Source organism: Ascaphus truei, chromosome 3 (genome assembly GCF_040206685.1).
Source record: "Ascaphus truei isolate aAscTru1 chromosome 3, aAscTru1.hap1, whole genome shotgun sequence".
NCBI lineage: Eukaryota > Metazoa > Chordata > Amphibia > Anura > Ascaphidae > Ascaphus > Ascaphus truei.
The window spans coordinates 114954159-114979281 of record NC_134485.1 but is presented as its reverse complement, the minus strand read 5'-3'; the positions used below and the strand labels follow the sequence as shown (position 1 = coordinate 114979281).

Sequence of the window (25123 nt, the reverse complement as noted above, 5' to 3'; positions counted from 1 at the left end):
GGGGGGGTGGAGGGGGTAGGAAGGGGTGGGGGGGATAGAGAGGGATTAAGGGGCGGTGCAGACAAGAGAGGAGCCTCAGCTCATGCTAGATCCCTCATCTGCTCCTGGTAAGGCTCTTTGTGTGTTGCGTCCTCTCTGAATTATAACCTCTGTAGGCTTTCTGTCTTTTTGTCTGCCTAGTCGTTGTGTGCTAAATTTCCACTCCTAAAGGAGAACGCATCTGCAACTATCACAGCCAGATGGTGTTCCTCTCAACCCCGGGGATATCCATCTGTGCCAACCAAGGCGTCCACACTTTGAGATATTTGGTGCCAGTGTCGTTAACTAGACTCGTCAACTTTTCCATCTGACAGATAAACCACATTCGATTTCGAATCTTTGGGATGCTTGGAATTTCGGGGCGTTTCCTTAATAAATCAGTTCTGTAGTAAGAAAAAATACTTTTAGCATTTTCTGTTTAAAAAAAACAACTTTGAAAGACCAATTTTCTTGTATTCTATTTTAACAACAATTTACTAAGGCACTGCCCCTTCATGTCCTGTCACAAGCCCTGGCACACCCCTTTGTCAGCCCTGCCCTCCCTCTTGCACATGTCAGTGCAGGAGTGCTCATGAATATTCATGAGCTTCCACTGAGTGACAGAAGCAGAGGAAAAACATATCCCATATCTAAAGATTTTGCCAAATTTCGCCGATCAATACATGGAGAATGAATTGACTGGCAGCTATACAGTTCTCTAGGTAATCAGAGCTTGCCCACATGAAACTATTGAATTAAAAAAAAAAAAAAAAAAGACTGAACTGCAGCTTTAATGAATAGGCCCCTTAGGGGTTTATTCTATATCCACCTAAGCGGACGATCGGCCTCCCTATTGTAAAAGGAGGATTTTGTCCAAAAACGTCTTGATCGTCCGCAGTGTAGAATAAGCTAATTGTTATATTAGACACCAAAATATGGTCACAACTCCAGGAGCTCAGGTCATTTCCACATAATTATATGGTAACAAAAAATAAATACAAAATGGGTGTGTGTGACCAAGGGAGTTATACTGTATAGCAAAGTCTCCTGGCTGTAAAATCGGGGCAAAATTCAGAAACACAAAATTGCACCAGGTTGATCAAATAAACTGGTTTTGTAGGACACAATTGCATTTTTTGCTTAAAAAAAATTAAAACGATGGTTCCGTTTTTAGCTCCGTTTTGTCGCCCCTAGGTGTTTCTTTTTTCACCAGTCCTAAAACTAAAAGGGTCATTTATCAGTCTCCTACTGTAGCTGCAAAACTGGGACCAAAAAAAAACCCAGCACCAAATTTACCAAGGAAAAGACACTCATATTGAAACCATTTTTTTTACATTTGGTAAATCTGGGGCAGTGTTTTTGCACTACTTTTCCCCTGGTTTTGTTGCCTGGAGACTTTGATAAATGTCCCCCTTAAGCTCGCTCTTCCCCTCCCTATGTCTGGAGTGGGTGGAAGAGCTTGGTTCAAGTATAGAAAACAATAAGGAAGGCATGGAGGTGCAAGCAGGAGAGTTCAAATGCCCAGATGCACTAAAATCTGTTAAGCTGCTTAACATTAAGTCATGTTTTTCAACGAAAGAGTGCGTTGCGTTAACTATAACTGACGTTCGTGATAATTTGTAGATCATTTGCGTCTCATTAAGTATTATCATAGCGTCGCCGATCCTCTAAAGTCTCTTAAAGTTAACGTGGGGACCTGACATTACATTGTCACAGCTAAATATAGCGATACTCGCCTCCAGATACTGAAACAAGGCTTTTGCACTCTTTTTTGGCATGGTTAAGCACAAAAGTACCTCATTTTGTAACTTGCAGCTCCATTTTGCAAGGAACCACGGCAAAATCGCCCAATTAAAAACGCGCCCAATTTCCACGTCTGATTTGGAGTCACGCCAAGACTGACGTAAAGTCACGTGATTGCAAGATAATACAACATTATGCTGCCAGACCGTGATGTTAAGTCTATTCTTGGGAGATATTGTTTTGATGGTTTTTTTAATATCAAATTTGAGAACGGGACGTTACCTCAGTGAACATAACGTCTGATCTTGATTTCCTGACTTCACAGCAACACATAATAATTAAAAAAATAAAATAACTAAAAGTGATATTTTAGCATTCTAAGTAAATGGATCTCACCCGAGCATGCTACCAATGTTATTACTAAACTGGCCAAATAAATCGAAGATGAAGCCATATTCAGTATTTTTAAACCAAGTCTCCATTAAAAGATTTTTCACAAATTGGCTAGAATGCTTACAACGCTGTCGTTTTAGCACAAGTATAATCAGCAAGACATTTGTTGGAATGCCCAACAAAGCCATTTATATTAATAAAAAAAAAAACCCCACGAAGAATAGAGTTGAGTGGACTTTTTGATATGTTCATTCAAACATCTACCCCTTAAAGTCTACAATTTAATTGGAACATTTAAAAAAGGGAAATTGTTTCATGTCAATTCATACAGTGGGAAAGATGGTAATAAAATACAATTGATTTTCTTATAGTGGTTCCAGACCTGGTGGTGTAGCTGTAGATTGAAAAAATGATGTAAAGACCTGTTGAAATTGGAACATTATTATTCCGCTCATCTCAAGTAGGTGTTTTGTCTCTGCAAACTATGTTACTGTGTTTTATTGAAGCTTAATAATTTATCAGACTTGCTGTATCAAAATCCATATTTACTGCAGCGTATATTTGTTACCAGCCTTTGATTGTATGCCCAATAACATTTTACAGTAGAGTTGCAATACACTTAATCAGATTAAAAAAACGTAGTTCGATGATGAATTTCCTTAATCAAATTGCGAATGGTTCTTTATTATGCATGTCAAATCATCATTTTCAAATGTAGAATATATATATATATATATATATATATATTTCACCCAAACCAAATTGGAAAAAGAAGACTCAGGACTGCAATGATGGTAGTCAAAAAGATTGTATTGGAACAACCATAAACATCCGATGTTTCGGTCCGACTGTGGGACCTTCCGCAGGGTGGGGTGAAGCTGTGGACAAACAGACCGACTATATACCGTACCATATAATAACCTGGAAGTACAAATCAAGAAAGAAAGGGGGAGGGGAAAATAATAATAATAAAAAAAAAATCACTGGGTGTTTGGAGTTAAGGATTTATGGTATATTGTAATTGTGAGTTTACGCATAAACGAAAGTGTACAATTTTTATCAATAGTTTCTTAAACGATAAAGAAAGTTGTGTTACAAAACCATATGCCTGGAAGAAAAAAATAAAATAATATGAGAACATTTCAGGGACGTTGATGGCCCAAAAAAATAAAATCAGTTTATAGTGCATCAACTTCCATTATAAAAAGTTGTAACTATTGATATCTCTGATCATACAGTCATCTCATTGACATACCAGAGTACATAAAATACGAACAAGCCAGTAGTATTGTCTAGGAAGGACAAAAACATTTAAATAGTTTACCCTGTTCTGGTATTTCTGGCTTGTGACACTGATATTTCAGTTTGCATTAGATGATTGTATTAAACCTGTGTTCCATGGAATCACAGAAGGTCACCAGTGGTCCTGTCCCAAAAACAAATGATATTGGGTAATGGCTGATATTTGACTAAGGCCGAGTCCATAGACGGACAGGCCGTGCTGAGGCGTGCGGACGCTCCGCGCTGAGCCCCTGCATCCTCAATGAGGATGCCTTGAGAGGGGGCTCACGCGAGCGTCCGCAGGCGTGCTAAGGAGATGGAGGTTTCAGCCAAGCGCCAAGCTGTTTTTCAGCGCGCTGTCGGCTGAAAACCTCCAATCACAGCACAGTAGTGTCGACGTCACGGCGCCGTGACATCAGTGCGTCGCGGGCGATTGGCCCAGCGACGTCACTGCCCCGCCTCCAACCACCTCCCCTCGGATCGCGCCTGCTGGCTCGCCTGTATGGGCATGAAATCGCCCAGATTTCAGCAGGCGAGCCTCAGGGTCAGCGCGGCTCGGATCGCCTCACCCCTCTATGGCCCAGGCCTAAGACGTTTATTTAGGAGTACATAAGTACATATGGCAGGCAGGCTGCCGTCCCTCTGAATAGGAGTTCATTTGTTACTTACACGGCTTTTAAATGGTTTGAAGCTGCCAACAGAGAACTTTGTGACTTCAGACTCTAAGTACTTCAGTATTAGGCGATACCTTTTTGAGAATTCTACGCTCCTCCTAAGGTTGAGCAGGTCAAGAAGATACCTTGGCTGTAAGGAGCCATACTTATTAGGCTGTGCTAGGATTTCCTGCAATAATTTGAGAGCAGGAGCAGGGGGGGATATGGTGGCTACTAAGGGAGGAAGCGTGTAATTGGTAATTGGTTGGATCAGGGGGGGATGGGAGGCGGGGGCTTTGTGTGTACCGTACCAGCCTTTCCCTCCAATCCCCCCTCCGACGAATCTCCACTCTGATTGGTTACAGAACGGTCATGAGACCATTCTCTGCGCTTGGAAATCAAATTTCCAAGTCTCTCCAAGCACTGAGCTTTGGAGCGCGTACGTGCCGCGCGAGCGTGACCGTACACATTTGATATTATTGATGTGAGCGCTTGTGGCGAAAATGGGCGTAATCAGCGCATTAATAAAGGCAGTGTGCTCAGCTGGTTACCCCTATTTCGTATTGGGGATGAAGGGGTTAATTTTTCATGCACTGTACATGTCTTATTTTTCCCTTCTATGCATTGTTGTCCCCTTTTTGCAGACTAGTCTCTGCCTGCAGTGCTGAATAACAGGAGCCGTTCCATTAAGAGTGCTAAGTCAGGAACAGAGTAAGGCAGTACCCCGATTTTTGGTGTGCAGCCTCAGTGTAACCCCACAAGCACACACATATTAAAAAATATAACTTTGTCATAAGTGAAACATATATTTTTGATAAAGTGCCTTTCTGTTGCAGTTTTAAAAGGCAGGATGCTATTTTTTCTGCCCGCCTTTGTAATGCATTAAGGAACAAATGTTATGTATACATGAGTTTAGGGGGCGTATTTCCCTCTCCAGCTTCAAAAGCCCCCTGGTGAGGCAACGCCTGTGGGTCTAGGGACATGTGGGGGGGATGAAAGACCCCAGAGTCTTAAAGTGTGACTTAATCAGGATGTTTCTGAGTAGCAGATCCTGTTACTCATACTGGATTTTCACACCTTGGGACCAAACTCCAGACGTTGCGTCCCCAGAAACGAGTGGCCCCTTTTTACTCAGCGGTGCTACCAAGCTGCTCACTGAGCATGCTCAGAGCTACCCGGGCTGGCCCTAGGATTTTCCCACGTGATAGGGCAGGCTCTGATAGGAGGAAGATAATTCCTTGCCAATGGGATGAGGCTAATGAAAAACTCCAAGGGCCCCTGTCCTTAAAGAGGCATGTAACCCTCATTCCTGTGTGGTTGTTACCTGATTTCTGCAAGCGGATAAGATCTAAGTACAGCGGCTGCAATTCCAGAACGCAAGGGGTTAAAAACATCGCAACAAGGAAACTAGCCCTGTTTCAGGATTTTGTTAGCCCTGGGGATTCCAGAACGAACCCCAAAGAACTGTTTACATTTTCCACGGACTTATAGGCCCGGCATCTTGCGCCCCTTTGCAAACGGACTGCAATTTAAAGGGACATTATTTCTGTGCTTTTCGTTCACTGGACAATTTATCCTGTTCCCTATCCCAGTAAGTGTAATTAAGTGTATTCTGCAGCTGTTGTGTGTTTGCCTATCAAGGGAATAAATCTCAGTTTATTTTGCTCAACTTGTTCTGCTCAATTGGGATCCACAAAATATAAATTTGTTAATAAGTGCGTCCATCGTGACAGCGCTACAATCGGCAAACACGCTCAGCGGCAGCATGGCCACAGCCCAACACATACAACTCCGGGTTCTTCATCAGAAGCGAGTCCACACCTTCTTCAGAGCCCGGGTAGGTGTCTGTCTTTGCACACTGGATGTAATCAGCATGAATTTTATTGTCTTTTCCTGCATTAGGCCTCGTTTATAGTTGCGGTGTCAGTGCGCACGCTACCGCGTAACATCATGCGTGCGAAACCTGTGCTGCAGGCGTAGGGTCACATGAGCCGTTTGCACTCAGTGGCTGAACCTCACATGACACAGCCATCGCGTGGCAAGAACAATTCTAAAGGTATTTTCAAAAATAGTGCACTATGTGCACCTGCATTGCTCTCCTTTTTGTTCCGGCATCGCGCGCACGCCGCCACTATAATCGCGGCCTTGGAACTGATACAAGATATGTTACACACGAGACACGCTTCTCCTTGAGTCGCTGGACGGCTGTTCTTATTTTTGTATCCAAAATAGAAGTCAACAGCAGACAGTTCCCGTGCAAGTAATGTTTCTTTTAGTGGATCCTAAGATTTATTGTATGTAAACCATTGCACTGTTAAAAAGTAGCAGACATACTGACCTACATTTCCAAATAAAATTATGACAGATATATAAATGCAGGTGTTTCCTAGTTTGCATAATGTTACGTTCTATTAACCCTATCCCTCTTCACCATGCCAATTTGCAGAGCTTTCCCGATTACAATTCTGTGGCCTGGGTACAGCAAATGCTTATACGCCAGGCCAGGCAACGGGCAGTCCTAGGAGTTAAATTGGGGTAGTGGGAGAAGTGAGCAGTCTCCCAGGAGTCCTCAGGTTATTACGGGAGAGTTGGGTAGCATGGCAACACTGTAACTTACCCTGAATAGCACCTCACCACCACTACACCACCCACCATTTCAAATGAAATAAAAAGGACGTGGATTAGAAGATCTCCGGGGCAGGTATTTCCTTTCCGACTTTGCTGTGCTTGTTGTTATAATAATTCCCTGTACACTTTCAGCACATTATAAAGATAGACATACAAACATGTTTGATGTGCTGTATCCATCACTGACTTTATATATTGGACTAGTAGGAAGTTATGTATTTTCAACATGATATAAAGATAATGTAAACCATGCCTTCAAAATATCTGCTTCAAATAATATGTTGCTGCAAATAGCAATAAATCCCAAGATCTTGTTTTTTTTTTTTTTTTTAAATGGGTCAAGATATTCTATAGTAAAAGTGGCTTTTGTAAGAAATAATCCTTACCTAAACTGGCACGTGGTTGGTGCTACTGTTCTAAATGGAGGAAAAAAACAAATCATGATTGTTAGGCAGCAATTGTGTACCTTTCAGTTTAAAAGGCAATCCTCCAGACAGTATAACTCAGCAGCTACAATGTCTCCTTATATTACCAAGGTAACATTATCTATTGTTACAGTTTACAGCTCAAACTGCAGGGAACATAGGCAACAAATGTTCAAATGGCAAGAAATTGTTGCAAAGATTTTCCAGTGTTTGGGAGGTGGGTTAAAACCTGCCATATAAAGCAAAGGATGGGCTACTTTACATATAGAGATGTGACGGAGGCTTTATTTTCAGAGCCGTTTTATGTGGCGCCAGCCCACAAGCACTAAGGAAGTTGATCAATTCAGTTCTCTATAGCAGTGCATACCCAGGAAGCAGCCGTAATGCAGGAATCAATAAAATCACGTCATTTTTCTGAGCTAAAATTGCAATCAAGTAAAGGCAGATACATTTTGTGTATGATGTCGAAGCTGCAATGGCCTGCTTTTGGAGGGGTAGGGTTTCTGGGGGGTGGGAGTAACGACTGCCCATTTCCTGAAGTATTTGCAGTTTGTACTGGGTTTTGTTTTTTTGGCGGGGTGGGGAGGGGTAGAGGAGGTACAGCATGGCTGCAGGGTCACCAATAGAAATCCACAACTTCTTCTCCCAAAGCTTTCCAGTGGTTGCTGCAGCGAGCGCTCATGGCAACTCCACAGCACTTGAATATGCTAACAATTAACGACAGAAGCCCAATGCTACACCCAACATGACAAAAATACACAGTAAAATACTTATATTCTCTTGAAAAAGGGTCATTTAGTTTAACCCTTTGGCCAAAGCATTGTAAACTTGCGAGCCACGACAAGGCAGTACCTGTTCGCAAGTCTTTACACTACCAGATAAAATACTAATATAATCTATGAGGATTAAAATTCTCATTTACCTCTATTAGGAGGGAGACATACCAACATTGGATCTATATCCAGTAGAATGAAAGAACCTACTAACTTGGGAAGTGGGGAGGGGCGGGCTTAAAACGTGGGAAGGAGGAGGCACTAACCAACAGCAGTATTTTTGTCATATTGGATGTAGCATTGGGCTTCTGTCGCTTGTTGTATACATATGCCACGCTCAATAGCTCTCCTTTTTGACACGTATATACATATATAATTTTGTGGCGGCTCAGGGGTTCCCAAAAAGAGCTTGCTGGGGTTGTGTGTGTTTATATGCCAACAATTGTAAAAAAAAAAAAAAAAAAAAAAAAAAAAAAATTGTATACAAAATTAAGGACCATTTTAGAGATTCTCACATAGACATCAGTGCATCACAATACAGGGCAATGCAGACAGACCACAATGGAGTGGCTAATTAAAGCAGACTGTAGAAATGCCCAAACCCAGAGTCTGGTTAGATAGTGGTTCAGGTTCTGTGGGATCTTGTAGTGTCTTTATTTTACAGGATAGAGCTCCAGATACTCCCTCGTTCCACAGACCCAAATAAAAATAGATAAAGTGCCGGCATTACTTCCGGATGTTTAAATCTTAAGTACATCAGATTGTAAAACGTTTTATACAATTATCCACGTAACAGAGCGATTTCAATCTATTGCAACTTCGATATGTGCAACTGCACCCTTCTTGAAAGTTACAATTAGAATTAAAAAAAAAAAAAAAATCGATTGTTTATAAAACACATTTATTTGATCTGCCTCTTAACAAGCCTTTAGGGGGAAGGACTGGATATTTGGGAGTGCTTTGCTTTTATGGGAGTATGGCATGGTCTCAGAGGCAGTCCAAGTGCCACTTAAAAATAAAATACAACTTTGTTTTAATATAGGCAGCCTTTGATTACTTTTATTGAAAACTAATTACCCAAGCTGGCGATGGATCCAGGTCTCTCGTAAAAATAGATTAGCAAAGGGCCCACTATATGATCGCCTTTCAGTTTCAAATCAATCCTTCAGGTCAGTGTAACTCAGCAGCTACAATGTATCCTGATATTACCAAGGTAACATTATTATTATTATTATTATTATTATTATTGTTCCAGTTTAAGCTGCTGAGAAAATGGCCAAGTGATCAAACAGGAAAGTGTAACAAAGATCTTGCACTGCTGGGGGAAGTGTGCTAAAACCGGCTATAGAAATCAATAAAAAGGATACTCCATATATATAAAAAAAAAAAAAAAACTACTTAAAAGTGGCATTAGGAGCATGAGGGGAAACAAAAATATGCAGTAATTATCCAATACTAATGAACTGTTTTTATTATTAAACAAAATAAAATAAAAAAAGTGTTTTGTGGAACCGCCAGTTAACGTCAAGATGCATTGACCTCAGAAATCAGAATTACTTTTCCCCTCAGCTACTGTACTTTTACCAGCAATCAATCAGTGTGGGTCAAGTGTGAATTAGAGGTACATTTCTACTGGTTGAAATTGCCAAAACCGAGTCAGCTAATAAAACATGAACTGTATATAATTGTATCAAAATTCATAGAATTTTAATGACAGCAATCAGTTTAAACAAGTACTGATCCATGCATGTTACATCAATACAAACGTTAGTGTTGCTTATCAAAATATTTCAATTTTCCAGCTGGGTCAGGAATGATCTAAAACGATAAGAAATTGAAGGATTTGTCAATCTCTTTAACATGCAGTACAAGGTTTTGTTTAAACCACTACCCCACCCCCCCTAAAATTCAAAATGGAAATCCTTCCCCTTTGGAGGAATGAGCACAACATGCAAATTTGAAGTCATCTTGAGTGTGCTCCATGAAACCAGGTAATAGCCAACATGGCTGCATAGAGAACAAACAATCGAGAAGATGCATTTGTGTTCAGTCTTAATATATGGTAATGCAATGCTTTAGGAGATTTAGTTCAGGAGATCTGCAGATTCACTGCAGATTATTAGGTGCAACAAGTATAGTACATGGTTATTCATCTTCCACCACCAAAAGCAATGCAATTTTAACAGGACACAGGAAACCCAGGTGCATTGTCCACTTTTATTAGACTTTCCTAAGGAATAAGTAGCTGGACACAAAAAAAATAATAAAAAAATAAAAATAAAGAAAGAACAGCTTGACCATAGATCCCCATTCAGTAATCCACCAGTGAAGACTTATTTTCAGCCTTAATTCTACGTGATCGTTAAGTGCACTGCAACTTACAGCTCCTCTCTTGGCCACCAGGCTTTCAGAGCATCCTCAGGTCTGATCTAATTTAAACCAAATAAGTTCAGCAGCTTTGGGTATATGCATTTAACATCTCAATGCAAAATAATTATTTTGCAATATCTAGTTTTATCAGTTACTCAGGTTTAATAATCAATAATGAAAAAAAAGGAAGAGCACATATGAAAAAATGAAAGCGATCAAGAAGAACGTGTCAAGAATTTCCAGAAATTATTCACATCTCTATCTAGTGAAATATCACCGCAAGGACTGGAAGACAGCAAATGATATATTGTTGGCCTTCGTAAAGCAAAAACAAAAAACAAAAAAAGTAGTATGGAGGGCTTATTGATGTCAAAAGCAGACACCTTTTATATTACAAATAGATTACAGACTTCTATCATGAAAAACCAAAATCAACAGAAGTGGTCTCCAAGATTATAGGAGATATCAATGCAAAGATTGGTGCCCAGCAGAAAGACGAAGCATCTGTTGGCAAGTATGGTTACGGTAATCATATTGAAGATGGAGACAGATTACTAGAATTTGCAGAATTCATGTAGTTGAAGTTATTCTTCAAGAAGCAGCCAAATATAAACAAAAAATGGACATGGAGGGGACCCAATGGAATCAAGAATGCAATGGACGATAGCCTAGCCAACAAGAAACATGTGACTGAAGACTGCGTCAGCCTTCAATTCACACAAGTAGCGATCACAGATTGGTTTGTTGAAAATTGCATCTTAATGCGAAGATGGAAAAAGAATGGCTTGAAAGGAAACGGGAACAGCAAGCAGAAAGCTTAAAATAAGTCACTTCAGCTTGCTCAAGATGACTGGGGTTACGTTAGATATTACATTTGTAGATTGTCTTACATCTTTTAACAATTGGAAACAATGTAACGAAATGGCGAAGAGCGAAGCTGGTTGACCAGAGTGGCCCATGGGTTTGCCGTTCCATTTAGAAGTTCTCCTGCTCTATAAGACCTTGCATCCTGAAAACCTTTTTGAGGCCTGACTAATGATGAAAGCCGTAACATTCTCTGCCAAGGGTAAAACAAAATGCATCTCCCTCCAGACATTTTAGGAATGATTTTATCCAGTAGTTTTCCAAAGAGACAAGCACCTTCATAACAGACACTAGTCTATTCTTGGACAAAGTGTCCGCCATCCCCCCAAAAAACAAAACAACCACTACACGCTCTCTGCACCTCCCGCATTCTCAGGGGGAAGATGGCGAGCAGCCCTGAAAGAGGATATATAGATATATATATATATATATATATATATCTCTCTCTCAGGTTCCCTGCCAGGTTTTTCCCTTCAACTGAAGGTAGGACAAGAATAACTGACCCAAGGTGGATAACGCCCCCTCATATAGTGGTCACAAGTGCTTGTCCTACGAGCTGTGAATAGGAGCTACCCCATTAGTATCTGGCTGCCATAGAGGACGTAGAAGAAACCGTTCACGTACATTGCATCCTTCCAGAAGTAACGGCAGTTAAGAATGTAAGATGACCCCAGTGAAGGAATTACAACTAAAATCTTGGAAGCTGGGAAAGTAGAGAAAATCATTGCTAAACGCTTTACATGCTGCTTGATGAACATTACAAACAATTACGCAATGCACTTATTTATATATATTAAAAAAAAATCCATTAATTTACAAGGATAGTCACTAATCTGTTGCAACACAACCTGGACTTTTTCAGAGCGTTGAGAACCAAAATGTTGCAGTGGATACAAACACAATTAACCAGAGTTCTACAAGAAGTGATTTGCCAAAGTAATGAATACTACCACTTATTTTAAGATTGAGATTTTAAAGGTTTTTTATTTTAAATTAAGTATTTGATTCTGTCCACACCTCAGCAATTCAAGAAAAGTAAGGTGGGCATCCATATGAAGAATCGCAAAGACGAAAGTGTACAGTTGACACATTTGTTGAACACCAAAGACTGAAATAAATGGTCTAGAACCAGAAGTTGAAAACAGACTACCTTGGAAAGTATCAATGGATGGACCCCTTTAGCAGGAAATAAAACAGGAGTGCAGATGGGATGGTGCACATTCGGAGGCAAGACCATCTTTTAAAGGTAACCTTCCACTGTGCCTTAAAAAGGAAAGTGCCCAACTAAATGTATTCTGCCGGTGCCGACCTATCGATGTGAAACTTGGACCCCAACTACAAACACAATTCAGAAACTTCAGAAAACGTAAAGTATGGAGAGCTGTATTGTGAGACCAGGGTGAAGAAATGAAAATAGCAGTGGCCAGACATATTGCAAGAAATGACCATTGTTGGACAAAGATCGTATTCTACTGGATTCCAAGAGTTAACAGAGACCAAGATGACAAAAACGTAAGAATTGAAGAATGAAATTAGGAAATTCGTTGGCACAACATGGAGACTTTCAACCACAGTAGCTGGAAGATCATTGGGGAGGCTTCATCCAGCAGTGGATTGACTGAAGATCTACCATTACCATAGAATTGCATCTAAAAAAAATGGTCTATGCAGATATCAAAAAGCTCTGCAGGATTCACACTGCACATTTCTCCTTGCCCTGAAATTTGAAACATTTCTACATTAAAAATAAAACAAAGTTGACTTACGGTTTCACTACCAGGTTTCCAACCAGCAGGGCAAACTGTAGGGAAAATAAAAATGTTTAAAAAAAAAAAAAAAAAAAAAAAAAGGAGGGAGCAAGGAAATAATGTTAAGAGCCCTGCATTAAACTATGTCTACCATGTGATGTCTGGCTACAAGATATTGATCAAAGCCATTTTCACCAAATTAGTATTCAATAAACAAGTAATCTCTTCTACATGTCGGACATTATAACAGTTCTGGAGGGGCCATGACACAAGCGTGCCACAGCGCCTTTGGCACAACTGCTTCTCAGAAGCCATCACGTGACCGCGATATCCCCAATGACAGAATGCAAGGGGGGGGGGGGGGGGGGGCGGACTAGAATGCCAGCTATGTATAAAATGGCACCCAAGAGGATTAAGGGGTTTATTCTACAAGCTCTAAAAAGTGTCGGATTGCACTAGGACCAGGCAAAAATCCCCCATCAAGGGGAGTGCTTTTTTGGTTGCAAATCAGCCACAAAGAGGATAGATCCTAAGGGGCTTCTTCTATAAACGCCAAAGAGCAATAGTTTGTGGTCTACTGGTCCAGGTTAGTGAATAAATGCATGTTTCATCACCAATTTTGTATAAAATTGACCCTTCTGTAACCACCAGTTCCTTCCACACTCACCTTCGCCATGTTTGTCTGTGTACTGGAATGCTTGTACAAGTCGAAGTGTTTCCTCTACAGATCGTCCGACAGGAAGATCGTTCATTGTGATCTGACGGAGGACCCCCTTGTCATCGATAATGAAAAGACCTCTGCAGACACCACAATTGTAGAGAGAAGAAAACAAAAAAAACCACACCATTAAAACCCAATAGTCAGAAATGCATTACATTTATATAAAAAAAAAAAAAAAAAAGAAAAAAAAAAAAAAAAAGAAGAAGGTGAAAGGTGGCAGAAGAACTGACCCCCTCAAAACATTACTTATGGAGTTATTGCTTTATTCTAGATTAAGATCAATAAGAAAAGATGCAATCTTTAAAATAAGTAGACAGGAAACACATTTTTACCCCTGCCAAAGTCATACTATGTAATTATAAGGTAACAAGTTATTTTCTGGAGGCATACACTACACACCTGAGAGTGTGGCCCTGATCCTCCAAATATACACCATAATCCTTTGAAACCTGGTGTGTCAAATCAGAAAGTAGAGGGATTTTCATTGGTCCAAGCCCTCCTTGCTTGCGTGGAGTATTAATCCTGTCAAGAAAAAATAAAATACTGTACTTTAAAAACACAGGTTAAGAAAACCAACAACTATTTCACACAATCAAGATAAGAGATTCTCATCCAGGATGTTTGGACAACCACAAACAAAAACAAAATGGTGGGGTGGGGGAGAAAGAGAGAATATACAGGAGTAGTTTGGAAAATAAAAAAAATATATGAAAAGCAGCCAAGGTCAACAATAAAGTTCTATATAATGTACACTCTACAAATAAAAGAAACAAAAATGTATGCTGGCCTCTACAGGCATACCCCGGTTTAAGGACAGTAACTAAGTACACTCGCGAGTAAGGACATATCGCCCAATAGGCAAACGGGAGCTCGCACTTGCGCCTGTCAGCACGTCCTGGACAGCAATACCGGCTCCCTACCTGTAACGAAGCTGTGCGCAAGCGGGGAGACTATCGAGCCTGTTACAAATGTGTTATTTACATCAGTTGTGCACGTATAGGACGATTGCAGTACAGTACATGCATCGACAAGTAGAAAAAAAGCTGTGTGTGCTGTGCACGCGCATAGTAAGTGAAACTTCTTTGACTTTTGTCACAGAAATTGTGTTTGTGATGTTTTAATTAAAAATCAAAATACAATTTTTTTGACAAAACGCAAATAAATTTGGACTTAGAATGTGCGTGCTCAGCACACATCCCCTGTATTTGCTATTTGCTATTTTGCACTAAGCGTGAATTCCTCGTGCGTGTGACTGTGTGTGTGCGTGTGTGACTATGTGTGTGTGCGCGTGTGACTGTGTGCATGCGTGATGTATGCGCACCTATCCTGCACCTCGCATATGCCCCTGCACCTCGCATCACCCCCCTGCACCTCGCATCACCCCCCCTGCACCTCGCATCACCCCCCCTGCACCTCGCATCACCCCCCCTGCACCTCGCATCACCCCCCCTGCACCTCGCATCACCCCCCCTGCACCTCGCATCACCCCCCCACCTCACATCACCCCCCTTCACCTCCTCACATCACCCCCCTTCACCTCCTCACATCATCCCCCTTCACCTCCTCACCTGCACCTCCCCTCACTCCCTGCACCCCCGATCACCCCCTGCACCTGCGAGCACGGCGGCAGAGTAGTGTGGTAGGTGGAGGGATGGGCACAGGTTGTGTTGCCCCGCAGTGCCGGGGATCAGGGCAGAGAGGACGGCACATACGGCGAGGAGGCCCATGTGAGTGTGACGGCCCCCCCCCCCCGGGGAAGAACACCATGATGCCGGTGGGGGAGGAATAGAGGGTGTAATTGGGGGGTGAGGGGTGGGGGAAGGTTGAGACGCGGCCGCACCGGGCCCGCCGTATGCGTGGGAAGCGGCGCACTCAAACCCCCCCCGCTTCCCACGTTACCCGAGCAGGTGCCAGGAGCGCACGATAACGTCTGTGCGCGGCACATGCTGACAGCGCAGCGGCCGTCATGATCCCGGGGTTCCTCTCCTCCTCCAGCACCGGCGGCACTCAGTCAGCGGGACTCGGGGAAGGGGAAGCAAGAGGGAGGAGAGAGGCTGAGCAGCGGCTCCTCCTCTCACAGCCGGAGGACTTACGGGGCTTCCGCCATCTTGGTACACCCACAGTACCGGAAGCTCTGCGCACGGCTATCGCCGCCGCATGTCACAGCAGGCGTGGGGGGGGGGGGGGGGAGGGGGAGTCACGTCACTTCCGTTTCATTTTCGTCTCCTTCGCTCCAATTTTGCCCCATGAGAATAGGTGCCACTAAAGAAGTTTCACTTCAAAAAAGGGAGTGCTTCACTTTAAGTACATTTTCGCTTTACATACATGCTCTGGTCCCATTGCGTATGTTAATGCGGGGTATGCCTGTATTTACTTGTGTGTGGTATTTTGATACTTTTCACATTTCAATACTTTGTATTCCATTATCCTATAAAATCACTGTGCAGATGACAATGTAGAAAAACAGAATGCCAATTTAAACATATTGCAAAATAGGCTACAAACCATGCCAAGTGTGTAAACTGTGAATCCACGGAGCAGGCTACGACTTCCGTGTTTATGGATCTAAATTCTTCTATTCGGTCTCCAAAAGCAATGATTTCTGTTGGACACACAAATGTGCTGGAAGAAAAGGAGACACAGAGCATTAGCAACACAGAACTCATTATCTTACTGAAAGAGATCACGCTGTCTGTATTTAGAGTTTCATTATTGGTTTATGTCACTGGACATTAGTAGGTCCTGTCGGGCCAGCAGAAAGAATAAACAAGGCCACTCCCTGGGATTGGAGGGAGGCGGTTGTCCGAGCCAGGCCACTTGAGGAGAGGGAGAGAAAGGACACCAGGCCCACGATTTGTTGTCGCCCGCTGCTGCCTTGAGCCTCCCCAGGATCGGGACTCTAGGCATACTGTAGTTATCCCTCCCTGTTGGAGCACTTTAAATTAAAAATTGCCCAACACTAGACCTATGTCACTGGGTCAGAGTATGCATATGTTAAGGTCCAAACACCAATATAAAAAGGAGCTGGGTCAGTGATAAAAATGAAATTACATGTGGTGCAAGTATGTTCCAACCCTGTGGTGCTGGAAGTCATTACATTGGCTGCAAAGGGTTAAAGGCTGCTTTTATAGTTAGGGCTACGTCGACACGAACTCGTGACGTCAGCCGTCGCGATAGCGTTTCCTGCACTGGTGCAGGAGATGAGGACGACCGGGGGGCGTGGCCGTGAGCGGTTTGCCTTCATTGGCTGCTCACACCACACTGATCGCTGAAGTCAAAATCCTTTGACTACCAACGATCGCGTGACGTCAGCCGTCGCACCCACTTTGGGCACCTGTGACGGACTGCATGTACTTGCTACAGCGCTGCGCAATGTCGCAGTAGCCAGAACTATAAACACAGCCCAAGTCTTTTGAACCAAACTGATGCTTTTATTCTTAAAATCAGACACATATACATATACACACATACATACAAAACCCAACAATGTTTCAATATTCTCTTTGCAACCTGACACTTCAAGCAACTCCCTTTTGTGTGCCTAGTCTGTACTTTCCACCCTCCCCCGTTTGGTCCACACAGGACAGGTGTATGTAGAATACGGACCACAGAGATAGGCCACGTGGGTTAATACAGATTAATCATGTCCTCCACATTGTGCTGGTGCGCTTTTTGGTCTCCCTTTTCCCTGTATTGCATTGAGTAGCTGCACAGCCTGCCTGCCTGCCCTACCAGGATATGAGTACTTGTATATTTTTCAGGGGAACCTGCCAATGAGACTGATGGTGAGTGGGTTGCACCACACACCACTTGTCTTCAGGAGGATAGTACCCATTATATGACACAATAGGTACTATATCAATTGTTAGTACCCTGGTACAGTGGTCTGGCTTATTATCATTTTGAGATATACCTGCATTTGAGCGCTTCAGCTATTTTCCATACCTCCACACACTAAACCTGAAGAACGCAATGGTCAGTCGCCGCATGTCGCTTACGCAGTGTTGTTGCAATGGCCTTTTGCATGGTGTTTGTTATTGTTAGTTTAGATTGTCCCAATTTATTTTAATATACATACTATTAAAATTTATATTTGAATTATACACCATTACACTTTAACTTGGGAGTGCTACAATAGGGGTCCTTTTCTTCCTTATTCTTTTAAGGTTGTGTCTCTAATCATTATTACCCCTAGCACCCAGTTTAACGGTGACTGTTACAAGAGTTTGTTTCCCCCTCCCCCCCCCCCAATTATATTGACCGTTAGCATGTTGCTCCATAGAACACATTATAAAATAAGAATCTCAAACTGTACTTACAAGTCAAGAGGATAGAAGAAAAATACAAGGTATTTTCCTCTGTAGTCTGTTAGTTTAAGCTCTTTGAATTCACCATTTATCACCGCCGTGCCTTCCCAGTATGGAGCTGGCTTAGAAACTACAAAATAAAATAAAACATTTCGCATTTACTCGGGATAGCAAAGTTTCAGATAAAACAAGCCGACAATTCAAACTAAATGTTACATCCGCACAAGGCAGAAGTGTCTATCTTTGCTTTGGAAAAAGAAAGTGAGCGGACATGCTACATTCCAGGCTACTGCGGCCATGGGGTTAAGCAAGTGTCTTGGACATGCGTTCTAAGGCCTCGTTCAGGGTGCAGGCTTCGGAGGGAGGGCGTGCTTACATGCGGGCGGCCGTCCGAAACAATGTATTGAAAGTGAATTGTGGTTGTCAGGGTAGCAGCTGCCCTGTCTCCGAAGTATGAAGTTGACGCTTGCTAGTTTCAATAACAACCCAAGTTGTTTTTTGATGCTGCAGCAGCGTCACGGGGACCTCGGCAGCCAATGAAATCATTCTTGAGAATGATTTCAAGACAGCAACTCCAATCCCTAAGCTGCTGTCTGTAGCCCCGCCTGATCAACGCTTGAAAAAGTCTGCTGGGGATGATGTGCACACATCGCCCAGCAGACTGACGCGCGCACACGCGAACGCCCGCCAACTCCTGTCTCCCTGAACGAGGCCTAATGATATAGCTACTAAAATGAAAATAGCTACTAAAATGAAAATGGCAGAGGTTTCCTTTGGGTAGTTAGATCACTGATTGCCAGAGTGGTCTCCCTTATCACAATTAGAGCAAGTGTGCCAGGTGTCCCAGCACATTAACCTTGGGTAGATTAGTCTCCAGCAGTGTGACAAGCAGATACACAAATACAAAATGTAAACACACATGAGAACTGCAATTTTAAGCAATCAACAGTATTTTTCTTCAGTGAAATGTTCGATAGAGATAGAGATATATATATATATTTTTTTTTTTAACATTTCCAAGTTGCTGCTGTGCTTGTGTCCGAATTGAAGAACTATGAAAACATAAAATAAAAAAAAAGTACATTTATTTTATTGCAACTTCAATATATGGAGCTATTTTTTACTTTCCCTGAAAATATTACTCTGGTTAAATCTGTCTGACAATGAAGCAAAACAAACAAAAAACACCAATATTGACAGCTGGAGCAGTGCACAGTTTTACATGCTGCTAGCAGATGCAGCTTGCACCAACGGGCTTTTGCCTTACGTGTCCTTCCTCACAGACCAAGTCAGCTACTATCAAGATATGCAAACACCTACAGCCACCTGAAGGCTTCAGAGACGTCGCCAAAACATATTCTACAGATCAGGATGTAGATGCAATATAAAATGGAGATCGAGATGGCGAGCTAGAGATTATTCCCAATTGAGTCACCCTCAAAATAAAAAATAACAAAAACAAAAAACCCCCCAGAAAAAACAGGATTTAACAAATATGTTATGGGTCCTTTGAAATTCATCTCAGATTCCTACTGACTTCCTCCATTAAAAAGTTTTAGATTACGATACCACACATACAAAATTTCAATCCCCACTTAACGTCTCATATGTTTAGGTTCATACATGTGCATAAATGAAATTGAAGGCACGCGGTGCAGATTTTAATGTATATGCATGAATATCGGTTTACTGGAAAGCTGTAAACGTGATGTTTGGGCTCATCCTGGGGGTGGGGGAGGGGAGAAGAGAGAGAAGGGAATAATTATGGTTCTGTGAGAATTACTGGATTAAAAAAAAATCTTTACCTCCAATATCCCAGTATTCGTGAGGAAATAAGAGTAGGTGCCAATAAGCGGAGTAATAATGGGATATTGGTCTATCTCCTTTTTCATTGGTTGACAATGTGAACGGACATTCCCTGGAATACGGGAAGCAAATATTTCCTGAACCAGGGAACTCCCTGTGGGTACAATGAGGCGGCGATCTGGCTTTAGTAAAGAGGGGCTATAGAAGCCTATTCAATTTTCTGTGAAGCCGCTGCACACTATTCCAAAATAAGAGTCTTAGGACAAACTCACCTAAAAGTTGATTAACAAAAAGAAATTGAGGTCAGTATTTAAACGCCAATTTTATCGACCAATTCACGAATGCCATGTCAGCGGTAAAGCAGTGACGAGTGGCTTTTTACAGTATCGATATGCCAGCAATATTTTTAACATGGTATACAAATTGGCATGTAAACTAGTAATCACCAAATTTTCACCTGCCTCAAACTGGCGTCAGATCATCAAGATGATTAAAGTCAATTAGAATAGATGATAAAAACCACATTAAAAACAAACGTTTCTGAACAATAGAATAAAACGCCAAGTGGCCAGCTAGCCATGGTCCACTCTTGGCTATGAAGGGGTGAATCTATTCCGAACTTTACAATCTACCAAACACCATGCCAATCAATGCCTTATTAGCCTTTTGTGGAAATTTGGGGCTAGTCGCAGGACGCGAGCTGGTTCAGCCAAGGCTAAGGCCCCGCTCCCTCAGTCAGCGCGCCCGCACTGCAGACAGGCGGCGCGCTGACAGGCACAGACCGCGATATGCGGTCTGTAGGGAGCCGGAGCGGTTTGAGCGGAGGGACCCCCTCCCTCCACGGGCTCAGTCTCGGTCTCCCGGGCTGCAGGAGGGAGCTGCTGCGAGCTGCTGGAAGGTAAGCAGCTCCCGCTCCCTCCCCTTTCCCCCACAAATGCCCTCCTCACACACGCTGATACACACACACACACACTACCTTGTGGAGGAAGTTCTCTGACAGCTCCCGCCCCCGCCACTGATAGGCTCATCAGCGCACCACGTGACGCGTCACCGCTCGGGATCACAATTTTCTTGCATCCCCTGGCGGCTGTCGCGTCGCAGTGCGTAGTGAGCCGTGCAGCGAGGGGGGACTGGGACCGGCTCAGAAGGATTCCCCTGCTGGTGGGGAATGCTCACGCGGCCGCCCGCGCCACGGGTCCCAGCCCTAATAAAGGAGAACCAGCTCCGTGACGCACTTGTTACACGCCCCTGCCACGCTCCCAAACACTGTGAACTGACTCCTGCAGTTTGAGCAGAGATCGCTGGGCTGCAGGAGCGCGCGGCGGAGGCACAAACGCTAGCAAGCAGACGTAGCGCCCTATCTGAGCTAGCCCTAAAGGACACCAAAAAGAGTCACTAAGGAGCAGCAAGACTGACAAGGGTCAATATAAATTGAGATAGATAGATATATAACTTATATCAGAGTTACACTACACAATGAACTAAATAAGTCACTTAAAATCATGGAGATGCACGTTAAGGTTAGTTTGCTTTCTCCCTGAAAGAAGTTCCTATCACCTATAGAAGTGGAAGAGAAATCCTTCTCACAGCCAGCACGTTTCGCAGCCTACAGTAGTATGTGGCTGACAAAAGACTGGGTTAACCTGAACCCTTTCCATGTGCACCAATGAGAGAATGCCACGGAGAGCATCCCATCACTCTCTGCGCCTACAGAAGGGTCTCTCCCCAGGCTCGGACAGACACACATTTAGCAGGGGCACCCACTTTTGGCTTTGCTGAGGTGCAGCGAGTGGTCGGAGACGGGCACACGGGTGGCCTCCCCGGGGTACACCTGCCCCCCCGCGTAGAAGTGACACTCCCCGTCCTGGGCAGCGCGGCCAGGGCGGGGCTGGTGGTGCTCCTTCTCCTCCGGCGTCTCGGCTGTCACGGCGGCTCCATGCAGCAGCAGGAGGAGGCAGAGGGCAAGCATGGGGTGCCGGGGTGTGGAGCGGGGCTGGTGGGCCTCCATGATCACGTACAGCAACGTGGTACTTTGGAGAGAGACAACGTCCGAGGAGGGCGGGAAGGAGGGAGAGCTGCTAATGAGGGGGGAGGGCGCAAGAGGGAGGGGCGTGGGTTAGTATTTTAACCCTTGAGTATTTTGCCTGCACTGAATTATTCTGTGCTGGGTCTGCGTTGCTGTGCTCTGTATATTGCAATCATTATCATCACCACCACCTCCTCCGTGCTGGGTCTGCAATGCTGTGCTCTGTATATTGCAACAATCATTCTCTTGACCTCCTCAGTGCTGGATCTGTAATGCATGACTTTGTTCAGTTGATCATTTGTTTTAACCCTGTTGCTAACAGTGTGATCATAATGCAGTGTGAAGGACGGAAAGGGCTCTCCAGGGCTAAGATGTGCATTGCTTTGTAAATCACCTTTAACCCCTGCAGTGTTGCATAGCATTTCTCCTTGTACAGTGATGGCAGCATTTACTTTCTGACCTCTCTGGCAGCAGATGTACAGTAGGTAGACCTGTGGGTCTACAATACACTGTTGTGTGCAGTGATCATCAGCTAAACATTGCCGGGCCTTCTGTGCAGTGCTGCTTGCAATGAATTGCTCTTTACAAGGATCACCTGTGATCATACTGGAAACCAATTCAGCGCATTTGGGCCAATAATAAACCATTTGAGTGCTGCATGGTGTAACCCTTGCTGACATGTCACGCTGTGGTGCTGCATAATTTGATAACGTTTTTTATTTGTCACTGTTTCCCGTGCTTCTATACTGCGGTAGCACATCTTTACAAATTATATGCTTACATCTTCTGATAGCTCTAGGGTGGGGAACATAATGATATTTACATTGTGTAAGTGTAACATCGAATAAAGGATTTATGCAAGTTCATATTTGCTGCATTTTTTTGTATTTGGACTGAGCTTTCTGTAATATGTGCTGTAAGAAAATGCCAATTTTTTTAAAATCATGTGTATTTATAAATATATTCATTATAATCTACAGGTTCATCTGAAGAAAAGCATAGATGATTTGTCTTGGATTATACAAAGAATACCAAAGTTATTATAGTTTGAACATTGCTAGAACCTTAAAACTCCTTTTATTAGGAGGGGAGCATGGGGTCTCTGGAGCTGAACCGCATTCACTTCAGATCCTGCTTCCTGGGATACTTACCTTCATAGGTCATGCCGTTCGCACCACCCCATGGGCATGCACTCTGGCAGTTTAAAGGTCTTGCGTCTGGTCTCGCATCACGCAGGCCAATAGGAAACCGCAACGTCCTCCGTCGTGGCTTCCTTTAGGCCTGCCTGACACGGTACCTTTTAAACCTGCAGGAGATAATGACATGGTCTTCTCCGGGATACACTGGGAGATGTACCAGGAAGACAAATCCCTGATACATACAGATGCAACGGCCGTTATTCGAACATATCACGCGTTGTATACCTCGGAATACCCACGTCATGGCCCGTCATTACTGCGTGTTGACTCGTGTTTTATCGAGTGCAGAAAATGGCATTTTAGTGTTCTGGTTTTTAAACACCTGCAAATTGACAGAGTACTGTACTGTACACATTACAATTCATTCATTTCTGCCACGGAAACGGTAAGAATTGTGCCCAAAGAAATTCAAACAAATCAACCGCGTGGAGTACAGCAGCACACACGATAAAGGCTCTGTGATATGTTCGAATAACGGCCGCTGCATCTGTATGTGGTACATATAAAATTGCACCATTTTTCCTTTGAAACATATGCCTCTATACTTTTATAGTGGTGTAATAAAATCAATTTTAGATGTGAAGCGAGTCTTGAGAACTGATGATTAAACTTATATAGCATAGCCTCCCGGTCGCTACTTCTCTGCCTGGACCTTTCCAGTGTAAGTCCTGTTAGGTGCAGGCAGTGGATGGGTTAATTCCTTCTTTCAAGGCCTTGTGTGCTTTTGCATCCTTGGATTTTGTCAGTATCCAAGGGTGGGCCTTAGCAACTACCAGAGTGTCAACCTGAGGGAAGGGTACTGGTTGGTTCATCTATAGTGAGTGATAACCAATCAGTATTCTACCTGCTCTGTTAAGGGGCAGAGTAACAAACATCTCCTGCAGGTTGTTTCTGACACTTTCCCAGAAGTCCAGTAAGTCTGTCTCCCCACCCCTGAGGAGTGGGAGCGGGTGTGTTATCCTGAGCACTATCAGGGATAAGAATTTGGATGGGGCCTGCAAGGCCTTATCCCTAAAGAAAGAACTGTATTGACTCTGTCAATACTCTGCATGCAATAAAACCAAGAAAAGACAAAGGAGTGTGTTTACTGTCTGCTGATGTGCAAGGAAAGTTGTCAGTATGGGCCATCCCCTGCTCATCACAGAGGATCCATATTGTCTGGAGTCGCTGCACCGAGGCAGATCAAGGTAATCTGCACCACTCCTGTCCTGGTTCTCCCCACACCATCGCGGAGCACTCAGGATCTCCTGTTTACGAACAGGTACAGCACAACACCCTGAAGTAGTAGCTAGAAGAGCATACCCACCCCAATGTCTCTTAGGCGGGGGGGGGGGGGGTGTACAAGGGCTACACTTATAACAGTGTTTAGCATTGCCCTGTATTAGGGGGGTGTTTTGTTTTTGTAAGGCTGCGTCCATAGAAGGACAGTCAGTGCTGAGCCGTGCGGACGCTCCGCGAGCGTCCGGAGGCGTGCTGAGGTGCAGGGATTTTCTGCCGACAGCAGAATCTGTTTCTGAGCGCGCTGTCGGCTGAAAACATCCAATCAGAGCGAAGCAGCGTCAACGTCACAGCGCTGTGACGTCGGCGCTTCGCAGACTATTGGCCCAGAGACGTCAGAGCCCCGCCTCCCAATCGCGCACGCTGGCTCATCTGCTAGTTCATGCAATCGCTCCTGATTGCGCAGACAAGCCTCAGCGTGAGCGCGGAGGAGCGCTGACTGCTAAACTATGGATGCAGCCTTAGGCCATGCCTATAGTGACGTCGTTGGCGACGGCGACACGGCGGGTGACATCACCCGTCGCCACCGGCGAAAGTTATGTTTCGCCGGGCGGCGGGGTCGCGGGATTCCGGCAATTTGATTTGTTCAAGGGCCGTCACGTGACGCGACGGCCCTTGAAAAATCAAACTTTGATGGCTTCAGATTTTCGCGAAGGCGGCGTCGCTCCGTCGCGTGCACTATAAGCGCACGCAGCGGCGGCAATGTATTTGTTTTCGCCCGACGTCGCCGGCACTATAAGCGCGGCCTGAGACTTGCTATGCTTATGTAGCGCTGCTTCCCCCCCGCACCCCTTCACCCACTGCGAAATCTTACTATTGCTACAGGTGACAAAGGGAGAGTACCAACCGCTCAACTCTAATACCCCAAAGAGGATAGAGAGTGAGAGTGG

At 43.7% G+C, this 25123-nt stretch overlaps 1 protein-coding gene across 3 annotated transcripts; it reads right to left on the bottom strand.

The window, feature by feature from the left end:
- Positions 1-21810, bottom strand: PRDX4 (peroxiredoxin 4). 3 transcript variants are annotated; one of them, XM_075589367.1, is made up of 7 exons: positions 21495-21809; positions 17937-18054; positions 16123-16239; positions 14017-14139; positions 13564-13694; positions 12915-12949; positions 1-422 (listed from the first exon to the last, which is right to left on the bottom strand). In XM_075589367.1, exons 1-7 carry the CDS (start codon positions 21736-21738, stop codon positions 417-419), a joined length of 774 nt encoding a protein of 257 aa, XP_075445482.1. In that variant the 5' UTR covers positions 21739-21809; the 3' UTR covers positions 1-416. The 3 variants fall into 3 exon arrangements, with proteins under 3 accessions (XP_075445482.1, XP_075445480.1, XP_075445481.1); XM_075589365.1 differs by lacking the exon at positions 1-422 and adding an exon at positions 9597-9732; XM_075589366.1 differs by lacking the exon at positions 1-422 and adding an exon at positions 10278-10343 and having other exon boundaries at positions 21495-21810.
- Positions 21811-25123: the final 3313 nt, after the last annotated feature.